The sequence below is a fragment of the Chaetodon auriga genome, chromosome 6 (genome assembly GCF_051107435.1).
Source record: "Chaetodon auriga isolate fChaAug3 chromosome 6, fChaAug3.hap1, whole genome shotgun sequence".
Classification (NCBI taxonomy): Eukaryota; Metazoa; Chordata; class Actinopteri; order Chaetodontiformes; family Chaetodontidae; genus Chaetodon; species Chaetodon auriga.
The window spans coordinates 9561200-9581129 of NC_135079.1; the positions used below are offsets into that span (position 1 = coordinate 9561200).

The 19930-nt window shown below is 45.0% G+C and overlaps 1 protein-coding gene across 4 annotated transcripts in view; it reads right to left on the reverse strand.

Moving 5' to 3' along the window:
• Positions 1-19930, reverse strand: part of reln (reelin) — an 89277-nt gene that overhangs the window by 16783 nt on the left and 52564 nt on the right. For all 4 annotated transcript variants that reach the window (XM_076732667.1, XM_076732664.1, XM_076732665.1 and 1 more), the window contains exons 5-33: positions 19122-19154; positions 18901-18979; positions 18677-18773; positions 17230-17281; positions 15894-16002; positions 15140-15380; positions 14808-14953; positions 12791-12942; positions 12521-12636; positions 11635-11843; positions 11135-11263; positions 10933-11042; positions 10659-10725; positions 10091-10324; positions 8915-9076; positions 7918-8154; positions 7399-7591; positions 6475-6587; positions 4515-4652; positions 4165-4351; positions 3164-3369; positions 2869-3040; positions 2443-2649; positions 2126-2361; positions 1810-1967; positions 1490-1697; positions 1325-1401; positions 652-810; positions 350-544 (exon numbers count right to left, since the gene is read on the reverse strand). In XM_076732667.1, the coding sequence (XP_076588782.1) occupies positions 350-544; positions 652-810; positions 1325-1401; positions 1490-1697; positions 1810-1967; positions 2126-2361; positions 2443-2649; positions 2869-3040; positions 3164-3369; positions 4165-4351; positions 4515-4652; positions 6475-6587; positions 7399-7591; positions 7918-8154; positions 8915-9076; positions 10091-10324; positions 10659-10725; positions 10933-11042; positions 11135-11263; positions 11635-11843; positions 12521-12636; positions 12791-12942; positions 14808-14953; positions 15140-15380; positions 15894-16002; positions 17230-17281; positions 18677-18773; positions 18901-18979; positions 19122-19154 (4422 nt within the window). The remainder of the gene's footprint in view (positions 1-349; positions 545-651; positions 811-1324; positions 1402-1489; positions 1698-1809; positions 1968-2125; positions 2362-2442; positions 2650-2868; positions 3041-3163; positions 3370-4164; positions 4352-4514; positions 4653-6474; positions 6588-7398; positions 7592-7917; positions 8155-8914; positions 9077-10090; positions 10325-10658; positions 10726-10932; positions 11043-11134; positions 11264-11634; positions 11844-12520; positions 12637-12790; positions 12943-14807; positions 14954-15139; positions 15381-15893; positions 16003-17229; positions 17282-18676; positions 18774-18900; positions 18980-19121; positions 19155-19930) is intronic.

Below are 19930 nucleotides of genomic sequence, written 5' to 3' on the forward strand. Positions count from 1 at the left end.
GTCGGTGGTATACTCGATGTGCGTATGCATGTACGTGTGTATTGCCTCATCTTCTGCCTTTCTTTCATCATGCAAAGTCAGCCGAGGTGTCCAGCTGTTTTGCAGTAACCCCCTGCTGTACATTCATTCACTTTAGCACGTTCACACTGGGCTGCTCGCTACAAACATTGCTGCTTCACTGAAGCAGTTAAGTGTCTTTTTCAGGGGCCACTTGACAGTGATTGTTGAGGGAGCAGCAAGTTACTCCTTACCTTTTCATGCATACAATTACAGCTGACAGCCCTGTAGTCATTAGCCCTCTTGTCTAAACGTATGTGCTTATGAACAGTAATGTGTTTGTGTGACTCACTGTCAATGGCCTCCGAGTTGAAGGTAAGTGCTGTGTCCAGAGACAAACAGTCCACGGTCACCTCCCCACCCTGAATGCGGTACCAGTTGTGCCTCAGAGGGGTCGTGCCATCAAACTTGTCATGGAAGCCTGTTCTGGAGCTGTCGTTCATACCAATCAGGACATCATCCAAAGCCCACTGAGCAGAGTGTTTCCCTACAAGGATGGAGAGAAAGAGGTAAAAATGAAAGACGTGATATCGAAAGGATATTGCAATGTAGCAGGTTTATTATTTTTTGTGCACACCCTAATCATGCACTAACCTTGCTGTGGTTGCCACCACCTAAATACTGTGTAGGGCGTTTTGGCTGCAGGCGGCAGCTCAATAGTCACCACTTGGGGCTCCAGGAAGGAGCTAAAGTCCAGCTCCCTCAGGAACTGCCACTGGACACCATTGTTGGTAGAGAACTGGACAATGACCCCTGGAATCATAGAAAAAAATGACAGAGTGGATAACACTTTTAGATGGGAAATCATTTTCCAGAGAAACAAACAGCAAGTTTAGCAGGAAATAAAAAGAAACAATATAATGAAATTTTATATTATCGCAGTCCAGAAGCCCTGATTATCACAGACACGCTGTTTAGGAGGCTGGCAGGGTTTTATCTGATGCTGCAGAAACGATCAGACTGAGCCTTTAGCACTGCTGCAGGCTCGAGATCCACAATCTGCTGACTGACGAAATGGAATAGAACAAATAACACAAACTTTGATTCTCCACTAGGAAAAAACAGTCACAGTGAGGAACAGATCTGTAGCGACGTGGCTTTGGCTGGTTCACAAGGTTGATCAGAGACAGAGTGAGAAGGAGCAAACGGAGAAAAGCCAGCGGTGAGCTGGTCAGATCAGATGTGGAGCGGCTCTCTGCAGGCTGCACTGTTAAGGAACAGCCACATGACTGCAGCAGAGGGCCTCAATACAGGATGTGGTGATTACCTTCATTGCGGGAGCGAGGCCTGGTGCAAGTGGGCCCCAAACTCTTGCTGCCAATTCGGATGTAGAATTGGACCAACCTGTATGTAAACAGTCATAACTAATTTTCAGTTTCGTGTTAAATGAACAGTCACAGATGAGAGATTTATAGGTGTGAGTTCCACTCACCGTGTGTTGGTAGTATCTAGAGGCACCGTGCGTGCTTCTCTCCTCCCAGGGCTACTGAAGTAAAGAGCTTTTCCCTCACCGATGATGCCACAACCACCTCCAATTTGTCCCCCACTTAGGCTTTGCCAGAGTGGGCTCAGTTTCCCCTCAAAGCCCTCCGTCAGCTCAGTGGGACTGGCTACAGATGGGACACAACTATCTTGCTCCACTGTGGAAATAAACAAGGAATTAAATGGTACATGGAATCATATAAACAGGTATAATACATAAAGACACAGGAAAAATATGACTTTTTTATTTCTTTCAGCTTCAATGTGCACCTGTGTATCCCATATCACAGAAGCAGACTCCAGAGATGCAATCTCCATGTCCACCACAGTGGTTTGGACATGGCTCAGAGATGTAGACCCCATCCAAGGCAAAAGGTGGAGCATCTCTGTACATGCTGCTCTCCTGGAACCAACGGAATCTGGTTTTACTGCGAAAATGAGAGGAGGGGGATTAGGGAATGAGAGTAATATGATAGGCATTTAAATCATGCTAATCAACTGCTATTAATATATTCAGTGTATAAAGAAAATGCATAAAATCAGTCTTCATCAGCAGAACCATTTGCATATGTGTCACCATATCTACCTGGCTGCAACATTTCGCGGTATGACCACAGTGACCCTGGTCCACTGTTCATAGTCTCCAGTGTTGTAGACAGTGGGCTCCCTGAGTTCACGACCACTGCCCTCACAGACTCCTGCCCCAGGGGTTCCTGGGTAACAGCCTTCTCTCACCAGGGCCCAGGTACGACCAGCATCATGGGAGTACTGCAGCAGGACTGGAGCAGATGCGCTGAACTCTGCCTCACAGCCTATGTTCAACTGGGAAACAGTGGACGGACAGTTAAAGATCAATTCGGCTCTGATTAAGCAGCATTGTGTTTACACTTTCTATGTGGGTACCTTAAACTGAAGGGTGTATCCATGGCGCAGGGCCAGGTCCCTGGTGACGGCCACCCTATCCCCATCGGAGCGCCCAAACACCATAGCAGACGGCGTTGGGGCACAGAAGCTGTTGTTGCTTTCCCTCTCCATGCCTTCATTGCCCAGCATCAGCCACACACTCATCTGGTTCAGAGGGTAGTCGAATGCTGGCTTCTCGTAAAAGTTCTGTAGTGACAGAAGCCAGGTGAGTTTATTGTAGTGTTTTGTGTTAACAGCTACCAGTGTCTGATACACTCCTGAAGAGACTCAAGATTTTACAGCTGTTCTATCTCTGTGTGGTTGACACTTCCCATTACAACAAAAGAAGCAATATCTCAAGGCAAAGCCCTGCACGAGGTCACAAAAGACGAGTTAAAGGTAAAACTCCTCGGCTTGATTTCAGACCTGCGGGAGAGTTGGATTGGCCATGGGGATGATGTGTTTCTCTCTCTCTGACAAAATGATGACGTCATCGATTGCCCACTGGTCATAGCCGTCGCCAGAGTGAAGAGGCTGCCACCAGCGAAACCTTGTAGAGGGTGTCTTAGAAGCCAGGGGAAGCTCATAGTGGACAAAGCTGAGAAGAGACAGATTATTGATGTTTCTCCTCTAAAAATACACAATCATCACAGCCACATCTAAAAGACTTTCCACATACAAAATGTGAATTTTCCACTTTCTTCAAGCCCAGGCTTCTCACCGAGGTTTGGTGAAATCAGTGAAGTACATCTCAGCGATGAGGCCCCAGCTGATGCCTCCGTCATTGCTGTACTGCAACAGCACTCCTTCCTCCCTGCTGTCTGCCTGGTTACACTCCGCCCAGTCTCCGCCCACCCGCAGGTAGAACTGCACAAACTCCGCCCATTCAGTGTCCAGGTCCCAGCTCACCAGCTGCCTCAGCCCGGCCTGACAACAACACAACAAACAATATTAAGGAAGGGACCATTTACGACACACTGTGAAGGTAACCACTGATCAGAGGAGATGTCCCACTTATACTGTATCATGGCCACTTTCCAGAGATGGAAATGTAAATATTGTTTGTTTTGCCAATACCATTGTCAATCCTGGAATACATTTTTACTGCAGCAAATAGACGAGGCTGCTTCCTGGTAACAGCTGCAACAATTACATTTCCAGCGTTGTGGACTAATTTAGAAAAGTAATGAGGTTGTTCCAAAACATCAGAGGTGTGCAGCTGACTGAAAATTGTGCCCACCCTCCATCCAATCAGAGTCAAGCATTCTTTAGACCCATGGCATGATTAGAAACACTACACATTTTTATGGTAGAGGTCATGCAAAGGTCAAAGGTCAGCCATTTTTGGCAGTAAAAAGTAGAAAGTAATCAGGGATTGCATTCTGTACCTCTGCCAAGTTTGCACAGTCCTCCTAAATTAGATATTTAAATAACACAAAATATTTTCATATTTTCAATCTGGATCTGGATTTGCACCAACAAGCACAATGACAGAATTCATGTGCCTGATTTAGTGAGTCCCATAGTTTAGGAAAAACTATGAAAATATTCAAAAATGCTATATTCTGGCAATGTTTAGAAATTGTTTGAAAAGTTCCTGATCTGAATCTGGATTTGCAGTAAAAATTCCTCTGCAATCAAAACTTTACTTGTCTGATACCCCGATACCCATCAGAAAGACAAAAAACATTCTTGAACACAACAATTTTCTACTTGTTTCACCTTGCTGAAGTACAGGGACGATCCAGATGAGACCACACCACAGCCCATGTCAGGGGTGACCACCTCTCCGCCAATCACCTCCTGCCATGTGGCCAGCAGTGCATCCTGGGACTCAAAGTCAGAGAGCACGCTGGAGGAGAGGGGTGAGGAGGGCTGGCAGTCTGCTCCAGAGAAACCATCATCACACCTACGAGAGAAGACAGCGGCTGAACTTTTTGCTCATCTGTGCTTTAATATGAATCCTGCAGACATCCTTCAGATGTTTATGGGCCTCCATGGTGAGTGATATTGAAAAAGTAATAAATAACAGCCTTGAGAAATTTAATGTGTCCATGTGTGGGAGAGCTGACCTGCAGTGTCCATGGTCACACCAGCCATGTCCGTGGCACATGTTAGGACACTGCTGGCCGATGTAGATGTCATCCAGAGCCCACTCATCCTGCTCGCCGTAGTAGTTCTGGATCCAGCGGAACCGCGTGGCGCTGGACCTGAGCACAGACGGTACACACACAAATAGTACAACTAGATTCACACCCCGAAAGCTGAACAAAATGTACATGGATGGAAGAAAAACTGCAATACTGTAACTGTGTTCTATGTTCGACTATAATGGATAAAAAAAACTAATAGAATGTTAAAAAAGCATCACATGTTCTCAATAATCAACAGTTATTGCTCGCTTGTCCACCACATCATCATGTTATACTCACTAATCTACTTTTCTCCTGGGGGTAGAGATTTGTGGATTTAGTGTTCTGGCAGGTAAAGATTAACCTTATCACATGTGTGTAAGTCTGTTTCGTGTGTGTGTGTGTGTGTGGGCTCTGCAGCTGTGTGAACGAATGTCAGAGAGAGGGCAATATCATCATCGCGTCACCTCTGTGCGAGGCAGGCTGTGGATGTGAACGCGTGTGCAATGCGGGGACATGTTTTTGCTGTCCGGCGCATGCACAGCAATGACAAATGGTCGTAAAAGCATAGATAGTCAGGTATATGGCGGATTATATGGCAGCGAGGTTTCTTGGTCGAGCTGCTGCGGTGACCCATATCAAGTCAGACCACCTCCTGATTATACAGAGCTGGCCAGGACTGTTTTATTATCATTTACTGCCATGACCCTGTGACCTCTCATCACACCCTGCAGGAGATTAGACCACCTTTATTTAGTAGCTGGCCAGAATGAACTGGAGGTGGAGGTCACAGTGCTCAGTCAGGAAGGTTTACGTGATTATTCCAGATGATATATGTGTGAGCTAAGGCTGCTAACAGTACATGTATTCCTCATGAGCTGCTCCGTACAGGATGACTGGTTCAGTACGGGGCTTGATTCAGTTCTGTTTAATGTGAAAAATTCAGGTCTTGTTAGTTTAATACAATGTTTTCACAGTGTTCACATTCATACACGTACAACACAAAACCTAAAGTTTGAGCTAACATGTGGTAGTCAGACTGAGCCAGAGCTTGAGGAGTTTCCCATATTGTTTTTATTACACATTTAAGAGAATTTTGCTTTAAAAATTATACTATATTCTTTTCTCCAGACAAGGAGCAGTGAACTGGACAGGCAGTGTGTGCACCTCATCTGTGTTGGCATCTCTCAAGTTGCAAGCCTCTCTCTCCACAACACAAGCGTTTAAGGCTGAGGATATTGGTTAAATAAAAAAAATCTTTGCTCCTGTCTCTGGTCCTTTAAGTGTGCAAAGTTTTGTTCCTGCTTTTGAAGTAACACTGGCTTTTTGTGATCTTTTAGATCACCAAATTGGACAGATATTAAAGACCCACAAGTCTCTTTTTTAGTGTTGTTTTTCCCAAAAAGAATTGTAGGAAATGTAATCCTTGTTTTTCCAGCTGCACCAAAGACATACCACACCAAGACCCCAAAAGTTCAGTAACTGTTTGAGATGATATCTGTGTGTCTGGGGGTGACAGAGAGTATTTCATATTAAAGGCTTGCGGGACAAAAGGTCCTTGTTTGTGGATTAAATCTTGGAGTGGTGCTGAAAAAGTGTTGTGCAATTTTAACCACTGAAAATACTTGTGAACAACGCATGCTCCATTTAAGGATGGATGGATGTGAAATACTTTGAGCACATGTAGCTGTCCATGGACGTGTGTCTACATATGTTTAGTATGTATGGACATGCAGCAATGAACAGGTGTGGATGCTTGCTATTGTTCTCTTTTCAGCTTTGTGTTGCACACCTGACTGTATTTCAGGTGCAATATGCTTGTTAGCTGCAAAAAAACAGCATGAAACCAAGATCAGAGACCTTTTCTTCTATGTCTATTGTACAGATGTGTGTTATTTACCACGTCTTCTGAGGCAGAGACAGAGTGATGCGCCTCCAGTCTTTGAACTCTGATGGGTGGTAGACACTGGGAGCTGTAAACTCAGAGCAGCTTGGCATGCCAGGCAGACAGGCCTAGGACAAAGAAACAAGGGATTTCATTACAATGCAGTTTTTATTGCATGACCATTTGGGGAGAAAAGGCATTGCTTAATGTTGGTTACGCAGAATTCAAAAAACAAAGTTTTTAATTTATTATTGCGGATTTTGTTTTACAGCTAAATTCTTCAGAAACAGAATGACATACTGCAGACACACCCCGAGGCTGCATTAACCCCACAGTATACGCACATAAAAGGCTAACACAGGATTATAGTATCTCTGACCTTGAGCACTGGAAGACAAGCAGAGGATTAACAGTACAGGACATTCAGTGAGTTACATTCTGCACTTGCCAGATGACTGCATTTTCATGCACATGGGAGAATTAGAGAAAATTCACTGATGGAGGACTCATTACGCCCTATTCAATTCCAAAGGCAATAAAAATCTTGGCAGATACTTTGGTGCCTTATGAATATTTATAAGCCAGTTGTGATCACAGAAAATCTTTGTTGAATCATGGGAAGATAATCTGCTTGCTGATTCAAGTATTGCCATGTATTTGCTAATAGTAGGATGATAAAAAGTAATTGCGATAATTTCTCATCTGCAACAAAGTGCCACATTTGAAGACTCTCATTATTTACACATTATTACAGAGGCAGTAATGAGTAAATCAATATTCATGATCATGAATAAATGATATGTTTCCTTGTCTCTCTCCAGGATGACTTACAACTACAAGTTTTAGTCGTAAACAAAGGTGTGAGCCAGGCTGTGAAAAAAGGATGTTAACAGTCACTTTACAGGGGCAACGCAGCTGACGACGGTTCATGCTCCTTACCTCTTTGACCAGGTGCCAGGTGAGGCCGTGATTGGTGGAAAACTCCAGGCGGACCTGAGTGTCAATGTGAGGGGAGGGCTCGCGGCCACAGCCCATGACCAATGAGAACTGCAGACTGTAGGAGGCGCCGATCTGCATTGACTGAGTTTCCACGTAACGGATACTGGAGCCAGGGCTGGGCTCACCGGAGAAACTAGAGAGCAACATGGAGGAAGAGGTACTGTATGATATGTGCTGTGATACATGACCTTAAAGCCACTATGAGTAGAACTTTTATAGGATTGTAGCATCATCCTGATTGTTCTTATTGTATAATTTTTGGTTTGTAGAAGCAAAGATGATCATGGCTAAAATGCATTCATTGCATATACTGTGTGTTTTTTACACACAGCAACACAGAACTGACAAATGCTCAATCAAGTTCGACACAATTAACCCATTTTGACTGAATTAAAAACAGCATTCACACACCGCTGCTAAATACTGACAGTATTTGCATCAGAGCGTTAAGTCTCCTACCTGAGGGTCCAGTCGTGCTGGCAGTAGGGCTGGACGTGGCCAAGATAGAAACCAAGACTCTGGGTGACGTCCAGCACGTTGCTGAAGTCGAGACTTATGGTGTTGAACAGCACAGAGGTCATGCTGATTTCATCCAGGGCCCACACATCGTGGCCACGGCCTGAATGGTATGGCTGCCACCAGCGGAACTGCACGCCAAACTTACGAGCACCGGATGGGAGTTCAACTGACACAATCCTGGTTTGGGGGGGGAGAGAGATTTTTAAACTGAACTTTACTGAGACCTTTAATGGAGAGTTTGCTTGACGCACGCAAACATAAAGAGGACAAACATAAGAGCAGTGAGATGTATTCGGGGATAGTGTCGATAATGGCATTGGCATTTTAGCTGGAATTAATCACACGAGCTGACTGAACTGTGACTCACACTCTGACTTGGATCTAAAGCCCACATAATCGCAGTCTGTGGTTTGCAAGTAATGAATGCTTGGACGATCTGAAGACTGACAAAATGCAGATGGTCAATATAACCAAGATTTATGAAGACAGCCTCTTATGTCACCCTTTAGTTTCTTATAACTTACTCTGTTTGCCACAAAGGCCATTTTTCTCTTTCCCACGACTGATTCCTCTCTTGTGCTGTTTTGTATAAACATGCATCTCGATAAAGTGCGAATATGTGCTTGCTCCTGCAGGTCAGAGAGTTGTGTAGGACTTGTCCCTGACTCACTGCCCCCTGCTGACCTTTCTAGTGCTGATGAAGAGCTCAGAGACCCATCCCTCGCAGCTGGTACCCAGCCCACTTTGTCTTCATTACACACATAGATAGCACTAACTGACTCAATAGGTCCCAGTGGCTTACACCTCCAGCATGCCATTAACGGCGCAAATGTGTGCGTTAATGGAGTTACAGTGTCTCTGTGGAATCATGGGCATACAAGCGTGTAGAGGCAGACACACACATCTCATGCGCACACACTCTAAACATAAGAGGTACCTTGGCTCGTGGAAGCCTTGGTAAGCGTAGTGCTGCAGCAGCGTCCAGGTGATGCCGTTGTCTGAGGAGTAATGCAGCAGGACACCCTCTCCTGGCTGGTCCGGGGCAGGGCATGAGCTCAGCGTGCTACGGCTACCAAGGCGAAGTGTAAACTGTAGGTACCTGCAGAGAGTGAGAGCAAGAATAGGACAGAAAATGAGTTGGAGAGAGAACGGCAGCAGGTAAGGCAAAGAAAGTGTAAAAAGAGGAAATGACACAGAAAGAAGGAGAAGGGCAGGTTGATAAATGAGAGGAAGAAAAAGTAAGGTGACCAAGAGTGTGTTCAGGAAGGAGAGTGAGGGGTAAAAGGGTAGATAAACAGGCAGTCATGCAGAGCAGAGCGGTGGGAGGGAAGTGGCAGGATGATGGATGAGATGATTAAATGAATGAGGACAAAATTAGATGAGGAGGTGGAAGGAAAGTAAGAGTACGACAGAGACAGAACTACTGTACTAAGTTCTAGCATTAGTTCGTTTTCGTCCTCTTATGTGTTCATCTTTGTTTTTGGCTGACATCATCAATACTAATGTAATATTTATTACAATTTCCATCATCTATCTCAAGCTGCCAGTCACCTCCCAACTCTCTCCGTCCTTGGCTTGAGCTGCGCTTTCAATAGCGCTGCAGTTTCCTCTTTCAGGCAGCTGTTCACTCAATCAGCCAGGAAACTGGCATTAAATACGGCCATCAGGTGGCATACTGAGAGCCGCAACAGGCATAATCAATCTAACACAGATGCCATATCTAACTTCATCGCTCCCTCTCTATCCTTCTCTCTATCCTCCCCTTTCATCTCTCCCCTCATCTGCAGTCCTCCCCATGATGACAATCCATCTCCCAGCATAGGAACACGGAGTATGAGGGAAAGAAGGATTGGCGAAGGAGGAGAGTGGATGGCTGACTGGCTTGAATATTTACAGTTCAGTATAAATCAGAAGTAAAGAGCAAAGTAATCTAACGATGGCAAAAACAGCAGAATGTAGATCTACTTGTGCGTTGAACGTCTGCATGTACATGTTTGTGCAAGAGCGTACGTGTTCGTTCCCTCGCGTCTCTGCTTACGTCTGCATGTGCATGAAACAAGCTTGGTTTTGCTTTCACACTCATGATCCTGCTCTTTGCCAGCACTTTCATTACCTGGCCTGGGAACTGTCCAGTGGAGCGGTGACCAGGTGTCTCCTGCTGTCCCTGTTGAAGACCAAGGCCTTGCCGCTGGCCAGCACCCCACAGCCAAAGCTGACCTCAGCTCCACGAAGTGAGGAGAAGCTGTGGTAGGAGGAGAGGCGCGGGCTGGAGAAACCCTCCGACAGGAAAGCAGGGAAGGTCTGGGAGGCGAGCTCGCAGGCTGGACCACTGAAGCCCGGGTCACATCTGGTAGATGGAGAGAGAGGAGAGGAGAGGAGAAAAGAGGAGAGAGAGGAGGAGGGGAGAAAAGAGGAGAGAGAGGAGGAGGGGAGAAAAGAGGAGAGAGAGGAGGAGAGGAGAGGAAGGAGGGGAAGACATGAGACATTAAAAAGAGTGAAGGATATAAACGAGAAAACGAAGACAGAGATAATGAAAATCCATTAATAAATCAGAACCATAATACAATTGGATTAATTTTGAATGGTGATTGGTGCTGTAAGGCATTAGCTGGATAATGAGCAGACTCATTTTGAAGGAGAGACATTGGATTTATTTGGTTTAATAAAACGTAGATCCTTACTTGCAGCCTGTGCGAGAACAATGTCCTCTCCCAGAGCAGAAGCGAAGGCAGGCAGGACCAATATACACTGAAGCAAAACACAGACAAGGAAATTGAATTTTCTTTTACTGGAAAAAAGTCTTTTCTTTTTTTGGCATATTTAGCTGAGTTTCAATAAACTGTAGTTTGTAGGTTGAGGCATGAAAGGAGGAGGTTTTGTGGCTTATTTGTGGGGTCTAAGTAAACAAGACAAGGCTTTTCATGAGACTAAGTGAACTGTACGTGTAATACTAACCATTGTCTATGGCCCACATGCTGCCCACTCCAATACCAGACTGTTTCCAGCGGAAGCGTGTAGTCTCCGTCAGGGCAGCGTTGGGCAGAGGGATTGAGATTCTGGTCCACCTGAGAGACAAGACACAATATGTAGCACATATAATCACAGTGACGGGCTGACAAACATATACACACAAGGACAGTTACACACTCATTCATACCCGCTGTAGTTGTCAGAGGAGTAGATGGTGCTGTGAGGTAGATGGGGTCCAGCACAGAGCTCTGGCAGACACTCAGTGTGGAGCAGAGACCAGGAGCGACCGTGGTTGGTGGAAAACTCCAGACTCACGCTAATGAAAAATGAAAGAACATCTTGTCTCTACATTTTAAGTTTCAACCTAAAACAGTGTAAATGACAGCGGCAGCTTGAATCTTGAGGATTTAAATACCCAGAAGAAATCTAAGATGATCTGAATAAACTCCTTCAACTCATATTTCTTATTCTTGGAGTTCAGCTTTCTCTAGATGCTGCTGTTTAGAAGCATTTTGACAGTTTCCCGTGTGCACCAGTTACCATTCTTGACACCAAAATAACTACATGAATCTAGGGTGTCTTACTTGGCCTGTGGAGGTCTGCTTTGTTGCAGTGCTATTTTGACAAAAAAGTGGCGATATTTCCACATAAAAGCACTGCCTAACCTAGTTTGAAAATGTGTCACACCTGTTGGCAGGCTGGTACGAGCCACAGCCTAGGTTGATGGAGAACTGAGCGACATGTGTGTGGGTGCCAGGCAGCACAGGGAGCAGCTGCATGAAGTCCACGGCCCACACATGGCGGCTGGCACCCCCATGTGACCGCTGCTCCAGGCAGAACTGGGTGACTGGTGTCTGTAGCTCAGTGGGCAGTGCCACTGATACCACCGCAGGAGTCTGAGATTGGAGACACGGAGGATAGAATGACTAGATCAGACCAGAGGGAAGGTACTAATTAGAAAATAGTGAAAAGTCGTACATTTTTTACAATCGCTATTTTCCCTAAAGCTCAGTGTAAAATCCAAAGATATTCAGTTTACCATCGTTAGATGAAGAAAAGCTGCTAATCCTCACAAATGAAAGGCCAGAACCAGTAAACGCAATTATTTGCAAATGATCTGTGTTTACTGACAACAGTTTCACAAAGCGTTCCTGAGCCCATGTAGTAATATCCTTTATACAATCATGTGTTCAGAGGGTGGTGAACCTCGCTCCGTCCTCGCTTGTGAGCGACGGAGCCTCTCCAGGATGCCCCTTTCATACCCAATCATGATACTATCAACTGGTACCAATCAACCTGTTTACCTGTGGAATGATCCAAACAGGTGTTTTTGGAGCATTTCACATCTTCCCTGTCTTTAGTTGCTCCTGTCTCAACTTGTTTTAAATATGTTGCTGCTATCAAATTCAGAATAAGCAGATATTTACAAAAATCAATGAAGCTGATGAGGTAAAACACTAAGTATCTTGCCTTTTTGCTGTTTTCAACTGAGTATATGCCAAAAAGGATTAGCAAATGATCACATTCATTTTTTCCACAGCGTCACTTCTGAAATCGGGGTTGCATGTCTCACCCTGTAAGAAGAGTATGGAAGTGTGTCGAGCACCACGCGTTCCCTCCTGCCTTCAGACCTTCCAAACACAATCACGTCATTCTCATGGGACTCTCCTGGATTACACTCGCCACCACCTAAACAGAAACACATCTCACTATGTTTATACAATGTACTGCACAAGGGCACCACAAAGAGCAAGGCCGTGCACACAAAAATGTCTTGTAAGCAAAGCTATTGTTGTTTAACCAAAATGACTGACAAAATATTAGGGATGGGGGATTTGCACACCCATGGTGAAGTAGAAGCGAAGGTTTCCATAAGACGTGGTGTCGAGGTAGGGGGTGCACACTCTCCTCCGGCCCTCCTTCTCAAACACTAGAGCTGAGCCGGACTCGATCTCTCCACACTGGGTCCCATAGGTGGCTCCCTCTATGTCCCAGCTGAGTGAAAAAACACAGAGAGGGAGGGCTGGTTTAGTAAGCATAAGAGGTTTCTCAGCACAAAATGTCGTGTCAAAATGCAAATGCAACAACATAAGTAATTCAAGAAGACATGACATTCAAGCAAGCATGCCACATGATGTATTAGTTTAATAACGCAGTTGTAGCCCAATGGTTTAAGGCTTGAATCTAGTTTAAAAGTAATAACAAATTAATTTTTGAGAGTAAGTTAGCTAAAGATGGAAACAACAACACAATGCCAATATATCATTTCCAGTTTAATAAGTTGGAAAGAAACCGGGGCTACATTTATTGCACTTTGAGGCACTTAACCTCCACCAAATATTAACCCCAATTTAGACTTTACTGACAAAACAGCACACAGACACAGAAGGTGAAATGACAGGACGTAAACACTTGTGCTCATAGACCGCCTCTTTTACACAGCATCTCCCTGTGGAGCATTAGTGAAGTCAGTAAACAGTTGCCATAATTCGCACCTTGCCAGTGAACAAACACACAATGCCAGCATAAATCACCTGAAAGAGGACTTACACACACAGGACACACACACATACACACACACACACACACACACACACACACACACACACACACACACTCACACGTGCAGACACATATTTCACACAGTGGAGAGAGGATCCTCATTAGCACTGACAGAAGTTAACTCAGTGTGTCAGCCCTCTCCTGTGTTCCTCTACCCCCCTCTACCCCCCCCCCCCCCCCCCCCGTTCTTCTCTATTTTCTGCCATGCAGCATATACGCTGGTGTGTCTCTGTCACAGCCAGCGTTGGGTTAAATGACACTTAGTGGATTGCAGCATTAATACAAGCAAAACCTCTCCATGCATGCCTCACACGTGTCAGCCCACGATGCCTGATGGGTGAGAGCTAGCATGCAGCGTAGCATGTTGGCTTGCTGCAGGAAAGTGTGAGGGTGTGGGGCGGCCGCAGAAACACTCTCCTGTCTGCCGTCCTTATCATTAATGGAAAAGCGTACTGACAGAGCCGGCGCATGAGGCCTGTTAATTACTGCCTGGCAGTAACACTATCTATCATCTCTCCTCTTTTATCTCTCCACCTCTTGCGGTGCCTCTAACAGTGTTTCCTTGCTGTCTGCTGTCCACTGTGTGTTCGCAGACATGTGTTTGTGTATATGTGTCCCACTCTGAACAGATGGACTGCTGTCTCTGTAGCAGTCAGAGGCATGGCATTCACCTGTGTCAGCCCCCAAGCTTGACTTAAAGCTTGTGCAACACGCTGCATGTCGCATCACTTGACATATGACAAGTGACAGGTGTCACTATACACACACACACACACACACACACACACACACAGAAACACCAGAGCACTGATATCCTACCAGAATCCTCCTCCTCTGTTAACTCTCTCTTTGCCAGCAAAGTCAAATCTACCAAGCAAAACTGCCCCTTCATTCATCACATGATGTTTTCCTGGGTCATTTTTGTTTTGATTGCAGTTTAATTATTTATTTATTTTGATCTTTTAAAACCGTAAAACACTGTCGCCTCAAATCTGGCAACCAAATTTAGTTTCACTATATCAATGTCATTGTTCCCTCAGTGCAACATTTCAAAAAGCTCTTAAAGCTTTTTACAAACCTGTAAACCTGCAATGATTGGCATCTTAATTGAGTATTACTCCAGAGCTTTTTGTTATCTAGTTTGATCTTTTCCTGTGATTGTTTTGCCGTATTTGGCTGTTTTTATGTGCAGTTATGAGAGGTGCAATAGCAATAAAGATTACTTGCTTACTTATTTAAGATACATTTAGATAAAATGATCCTGTGGGGGAAGAAATAAGACCATCGTCTTGACTTACTTCGAGGGTGAGCTTTCAAAGTCTTCCTCCCAGTAGCTCCTTCCCTCCTCACGATGCAGGTCAATGTCTCTGGAGGACGCGAAGCTCTGGCCAGCTCCCTCGCCACCATGGAAATACAGGGCATTGCCCTCGGACTGACAGGCGTGCTAGCCAATAAGAACACAGGTGCAACCAGTGACCACTTCTGCAAAGCAGTGTCTTGAAAAAATCACCTTTCACGTGGAAATGTTCTGCTTTAAGGTTAAAAGCACCTCATGCTGGTAATTATAGTTAAAATCCATACATAGTATAATAGGAAATCCAAGGAAATATCCACTGGTTCATCACTTTACCTTGATGGTAGCTCCAGGGAAGAAGAGCCAGTTGGCAGTGTCCGGTGGGTCCAAGTTGTCCTCCATGAGGGGGGCTCTGTGGGCAGCATTGACCAGCAGCACATTATCCAGCCCCCAACAGGACTCATAGCCTTCGGGGCCTTGGGGGACCTCCTGACTCCAGCGGAGACGGACGGCATCAGCCTTGGAGAGACGCGGCAGGGGGAGCAGGTGGACGACGGTGCTGCTGTTGGTAGGGGCTCTACAGGAGAGGAAAACATACAACATGAGGGTCTGGGTGACCGTGTGTGTGTATGTGATTCATTCTTATATGTTTACGCGTTAAATGATCATCGTTAATCATTAAAATAAGGCTGAAATGTAGAAATATAGAGAGACACTGCATGTCCTTATGATGAAGTGAAACTGGGAGAGAAAAGCAGTTTTCAGAATGAGTTTAAGTGATTAAGTAGCTGGTGGTCTGTGAGTTGGTTTCTGTGTATATACAAAAGCATAACATGCACATATTTCAGCCGAATATTGTATTTAGAAGACAGTATCATGACATTATGCCACTGTTTGAGAGCTGATTAAACAGAGGGAGGCAGGGATCGAGGAAAGAAAAACAAGGGGATCACAGAGACACAAACAGGAGAGGAATGACAAATTGAGAGGGGGAGGTGTGAATGAGGGAAAAAAAGAGCGGGCGGGTGTTCGTAACAGATGGAAGGACTGTGGGATGGATGAGGAAGAAGGAAGAAGAGGAGAGAGAGACCTGATCTTCTCCAGTGTGATCCACTCATCTGAGGTGTTGGTGTTACCACTTAGGCTGTATGACACAGTGATGCTGGGGTCTGAGTAACTGAACCGACAGGAGCCTGAGCCTGGGGAATACACACACACACACACACACACACACACACACACACACACACACACACACACACACACACAGGACAGACATATAGGACTGTTAACACATTCCTGTTGAGGGAACAGCTAGTGTTAGCGAGTTTCCTTTTTTCAACAATTGAATTTTATCAGCTGGGCAATGATCCTCTGCATGCCCTGAGGGGCAGCCAGGCACGGCAGGGTGGCTTCTTCTGACTGATTGCTCCCACATTGCCTCCCTCAGCCAAGTGGAAAATTATGTCTAAATGGTGTCATGGTGGAACTAAGTGATCAGCAGCTTAACAGGGCTGAGAGAAGTTAGGAGGCGGCGTGAAGGGGTTGCACAGAGGTGATCGGAGGAGAAGTGCTGATGTAGGACTCTGTACCGTGGCTGGATTCTCTGAGCGCATGTGTGTATGTGCGCCCATGTTCTTGTGCATTTCTGTTTCAGAGTTTGTGTTGGATCAGGCTATTTTTTCCGCCTTTAAAATGCAGATTTGTGAGGGTGCTGTGGGAGCTGGCGGGGATCAAAGGTTGCTAATGGAGGAAGCAGGCTAACCCGCACATCTCCACCTTTCCTCTCCCCCATGCATGCTCTCCCCCTCCTCCCACACCGCCTGACAGTGTGCAGCGTCCATGTCAGGTCAGTGTCCTGCCGTGCCGCTCCATCCCCACTGAATATAGTCGCGCATTAACCTGGAACCCCTTCACTGCACTGCTCTACTGAACAGCTCCGTACACAACAGTCCTGCATCGCAAACTCATATTAATGCAAACAAGAGAGCAGCCAGACAGATGGAGAGATGGCGGAAAAAGAGAGAAAGAGAAACACATGAAGGGTTGTCGCTCCGGTATGTACTCTTATTTCCTCCGAGTCGCGTTCCCATGAGAAGTGGTGGATGCATGTAATGGACATGAAAAATACAACACCTCTAAAAACTCTGCCATGGCCTTCAGGGTGTCTTTCCAGAATACTGTAAATCATTCATTATTGTGATAGGAGAGGCAGAGCAGAGAGAGAGAGAGAGAGACAGAAAGACAAAAATACACTGTGTAACAGTTACTGACATGTCACAGGGGTATTTCTTTAGGATGACAAAGGGATCTTCTGTTGCACGCAGGGCTAAGATATTTGAACAGGGTTAAAAATGTTTCATACATAAGCCTGTTACACAAAATCTGTCTTATTGTTTTTCTGCGTGTGGAGATTTAATACTCACCCAGGGCAAACTGCAGGACTGAGGCTGTGCTTGTGTTGAGAGGTACAGTGGTCTGTGGAGGATAGACGAGGAAGTTTAGAATATCACCCGTGAATAATCAAATGAAATAATATCAACTACGACTCAGGTGGAGGCAGTTTCAGTATTATTTGCTGCACTAAAGTGGGAATGTGGTTTTCACTTAACATCTAGCTGAGGAGCTTTGTTTCATTGATGCTTTCTGGTTTAAAGTATGAAGTCTATTGCACCTGTAGTCACATTCAACAATGACGTCAAGTTTTCTTAAACCCTTCTGGAGACACTTCTCATATCACTGACACTGACAACATCATGTGGTGTTAAGTTGCTCTTTAAAGTTGGTGGAGCTTTTTTCTCCTTTGTGTACATGAATATGTATGTTCTCATTGTTGATGATGTTGTGTTTGTGACTATCCCTGTGTAAATGTGTCAGTGTTTCTGGATGTGCACGCTTGTTGCACTTGACAGAAGAGCTGCCAGGCAGCGGCATCAAACATTTGGACCAGTGACAGACAAAGCAAATGCTTATCAGAGAAGTACATAGACTCATGAGGCACTAAACACTTCGCTGCCGCCGACTGGCTTTCATCTCTTACGGCAGAATAAACAGTCTGAAATCAACTTTATAATGATAGAAAGAGGGCATGAAAAGGTTTGATAAGCAATGATGAGTGGGTGTGTGTGTGTTGTCATGATGTGTGTGTGTCTGCCACACTGGCAGTCTGGCAGTATCCTGATACTACTGTACTTTACTGTAAAATATTCATGGTAGGAATTTTAGTCCGTTGTGCTACTTTTGCTTTCATTTTCACTGTTAAATTCCTAAACTTTGCGGTCCAAGAGGTTAGGTTTGTCTAAAACAGCTGGAGCAAAACCTCACAGATGCCAAACAGGTGCAGCAATCTGTTGAGTTAAAGGGCCAGTGTGTAGGATTTAGTGGCATCTAGTACAAGTTATATTCAAATTCTTGCAATGGGCTGACACAAAGAATAAAAATAGAACAAAGAAATCGTGAGACACATAAAATGACTTTTGTAGATGTGCCAGAAGTGATATCAATTCTTCTGTTTCCACACATCTTGAGCCAGACAACGTCTGCTTAAGCAAATTGCAGAATATGTGAATTGTTTTGCTGCTAAATGCATGCTTTTATTGTGAAATTCATTTCCAACAGCTAGACTAGGCCAGACAAACGTCCAGTCCTTAACCACAATCAGACCATCGTTATGAAAATGCCATCATAGAGTAGAAATTTGCAGATAATTTATAGAGATACAGATGTTTAAACATGAGATCCTACCATGGTTACACTTAGTACGCTGTAATTTACTACAGTTGTGGTTGTGGCTACTGAGTGGTTGGTTTGGATGTATGGTCAATGGGCCGTAAAATGTACAGCGGTTGCAGTGTGGTCAAACATGGCAGTTACCAGATCTCGCTCTCCAAAGGGCTCACAGAAAGTCACAGCTCTGCCATGCATCAGTACACCACACTGCTCGCCCACCTCACAGTTACTGCACTCAGACCTGTGAGGGTCGGGAGAGAGGAGAAAACAGGAGTTATAGCAAGAGCAAAAAGGATCAAGGGAAGATCACCGAAGATGTAGCAACCGCACCCTAAGATTACAGGAGCAGTCATAACCTTTTCACCTACCAGATGCTCGGGTCCAGCTCTCCTTGGAGGTTGGAGTCAAAGTCATCCCGCAGCACAGCGTGTTTACCATGGAGCTCCACTACACAAGCACATACACCATATGCTCACAGTTAGACACAATCTGCACGACACCTTGTCTTTTCATGCCGTAATTACCTGTGTGATTATAACATCAAAAGACAAGAAAAACAAACATGCGATGCAATGAAATGCAGTCTCACCAAGACTAGGTCTCAATGGGGACTCGGTTGGAGCTGAAAAAGACAGAGAAGAAGAGAAGAAGTGGGTACATATTGTGAGTTATAAAGTGGGAACATCTTGTATTTACAGCTATCGTCTGATGTCTGTCTGATGTCAGTCCTGACGGTGCAGTTTTGCGTTGTTAACTGTATGAATAAAGTGTGTATAAGTCAGTAAGTGCAGGAAAATGGGCTTGCTCTTAAATCGTCTCTGAGTGAAACAAACTTTCCCTGTGTCCTGGCCGGCCACGGCTGCAGTCTCCTGGCTGCTGCTGATGTTAATTCCTTTCAGTAATGAAAGGCCGGGCGGCCATGATTAACGGTTCAATGCCAATTAACCGCCATCCTCCCCAGAGGCGCGTGTGCTGTAATCTGTGGCCACTGCCTGGCTAACAAACTCAACCATCAATCTCTCCCAGGGGATGCACAGCTCTGAGAAGAGGAGGGAGGTGAATGGTGGGGGTTAGTGAGTGTTAAGACTTAATGAATCAAAGATGGTTTTAAAAAAAAAAAAAAAGAGTGGCTCTAACTCAATTACTGAGAACACTTGTAAAATACAGTATGCATCCACATTTGGGCATAATATCATAAAGTTGCAGAGAATGGGTGCAACCCTTGTGCTAAAAAAGATGAAGGAGGTAGAGCATAGCGAGGTTTAAAAATTAATCAGGCATTTTTGATAGATTGCTTTGGGAGAAACTACAGTCAGAGTAGAGTTAGCGTAGCCTTTAGTGTCTCCTGTGGGAGAAATTTGTCTCAGGCATCAAGAGAACACAGTGACGTAGCACACA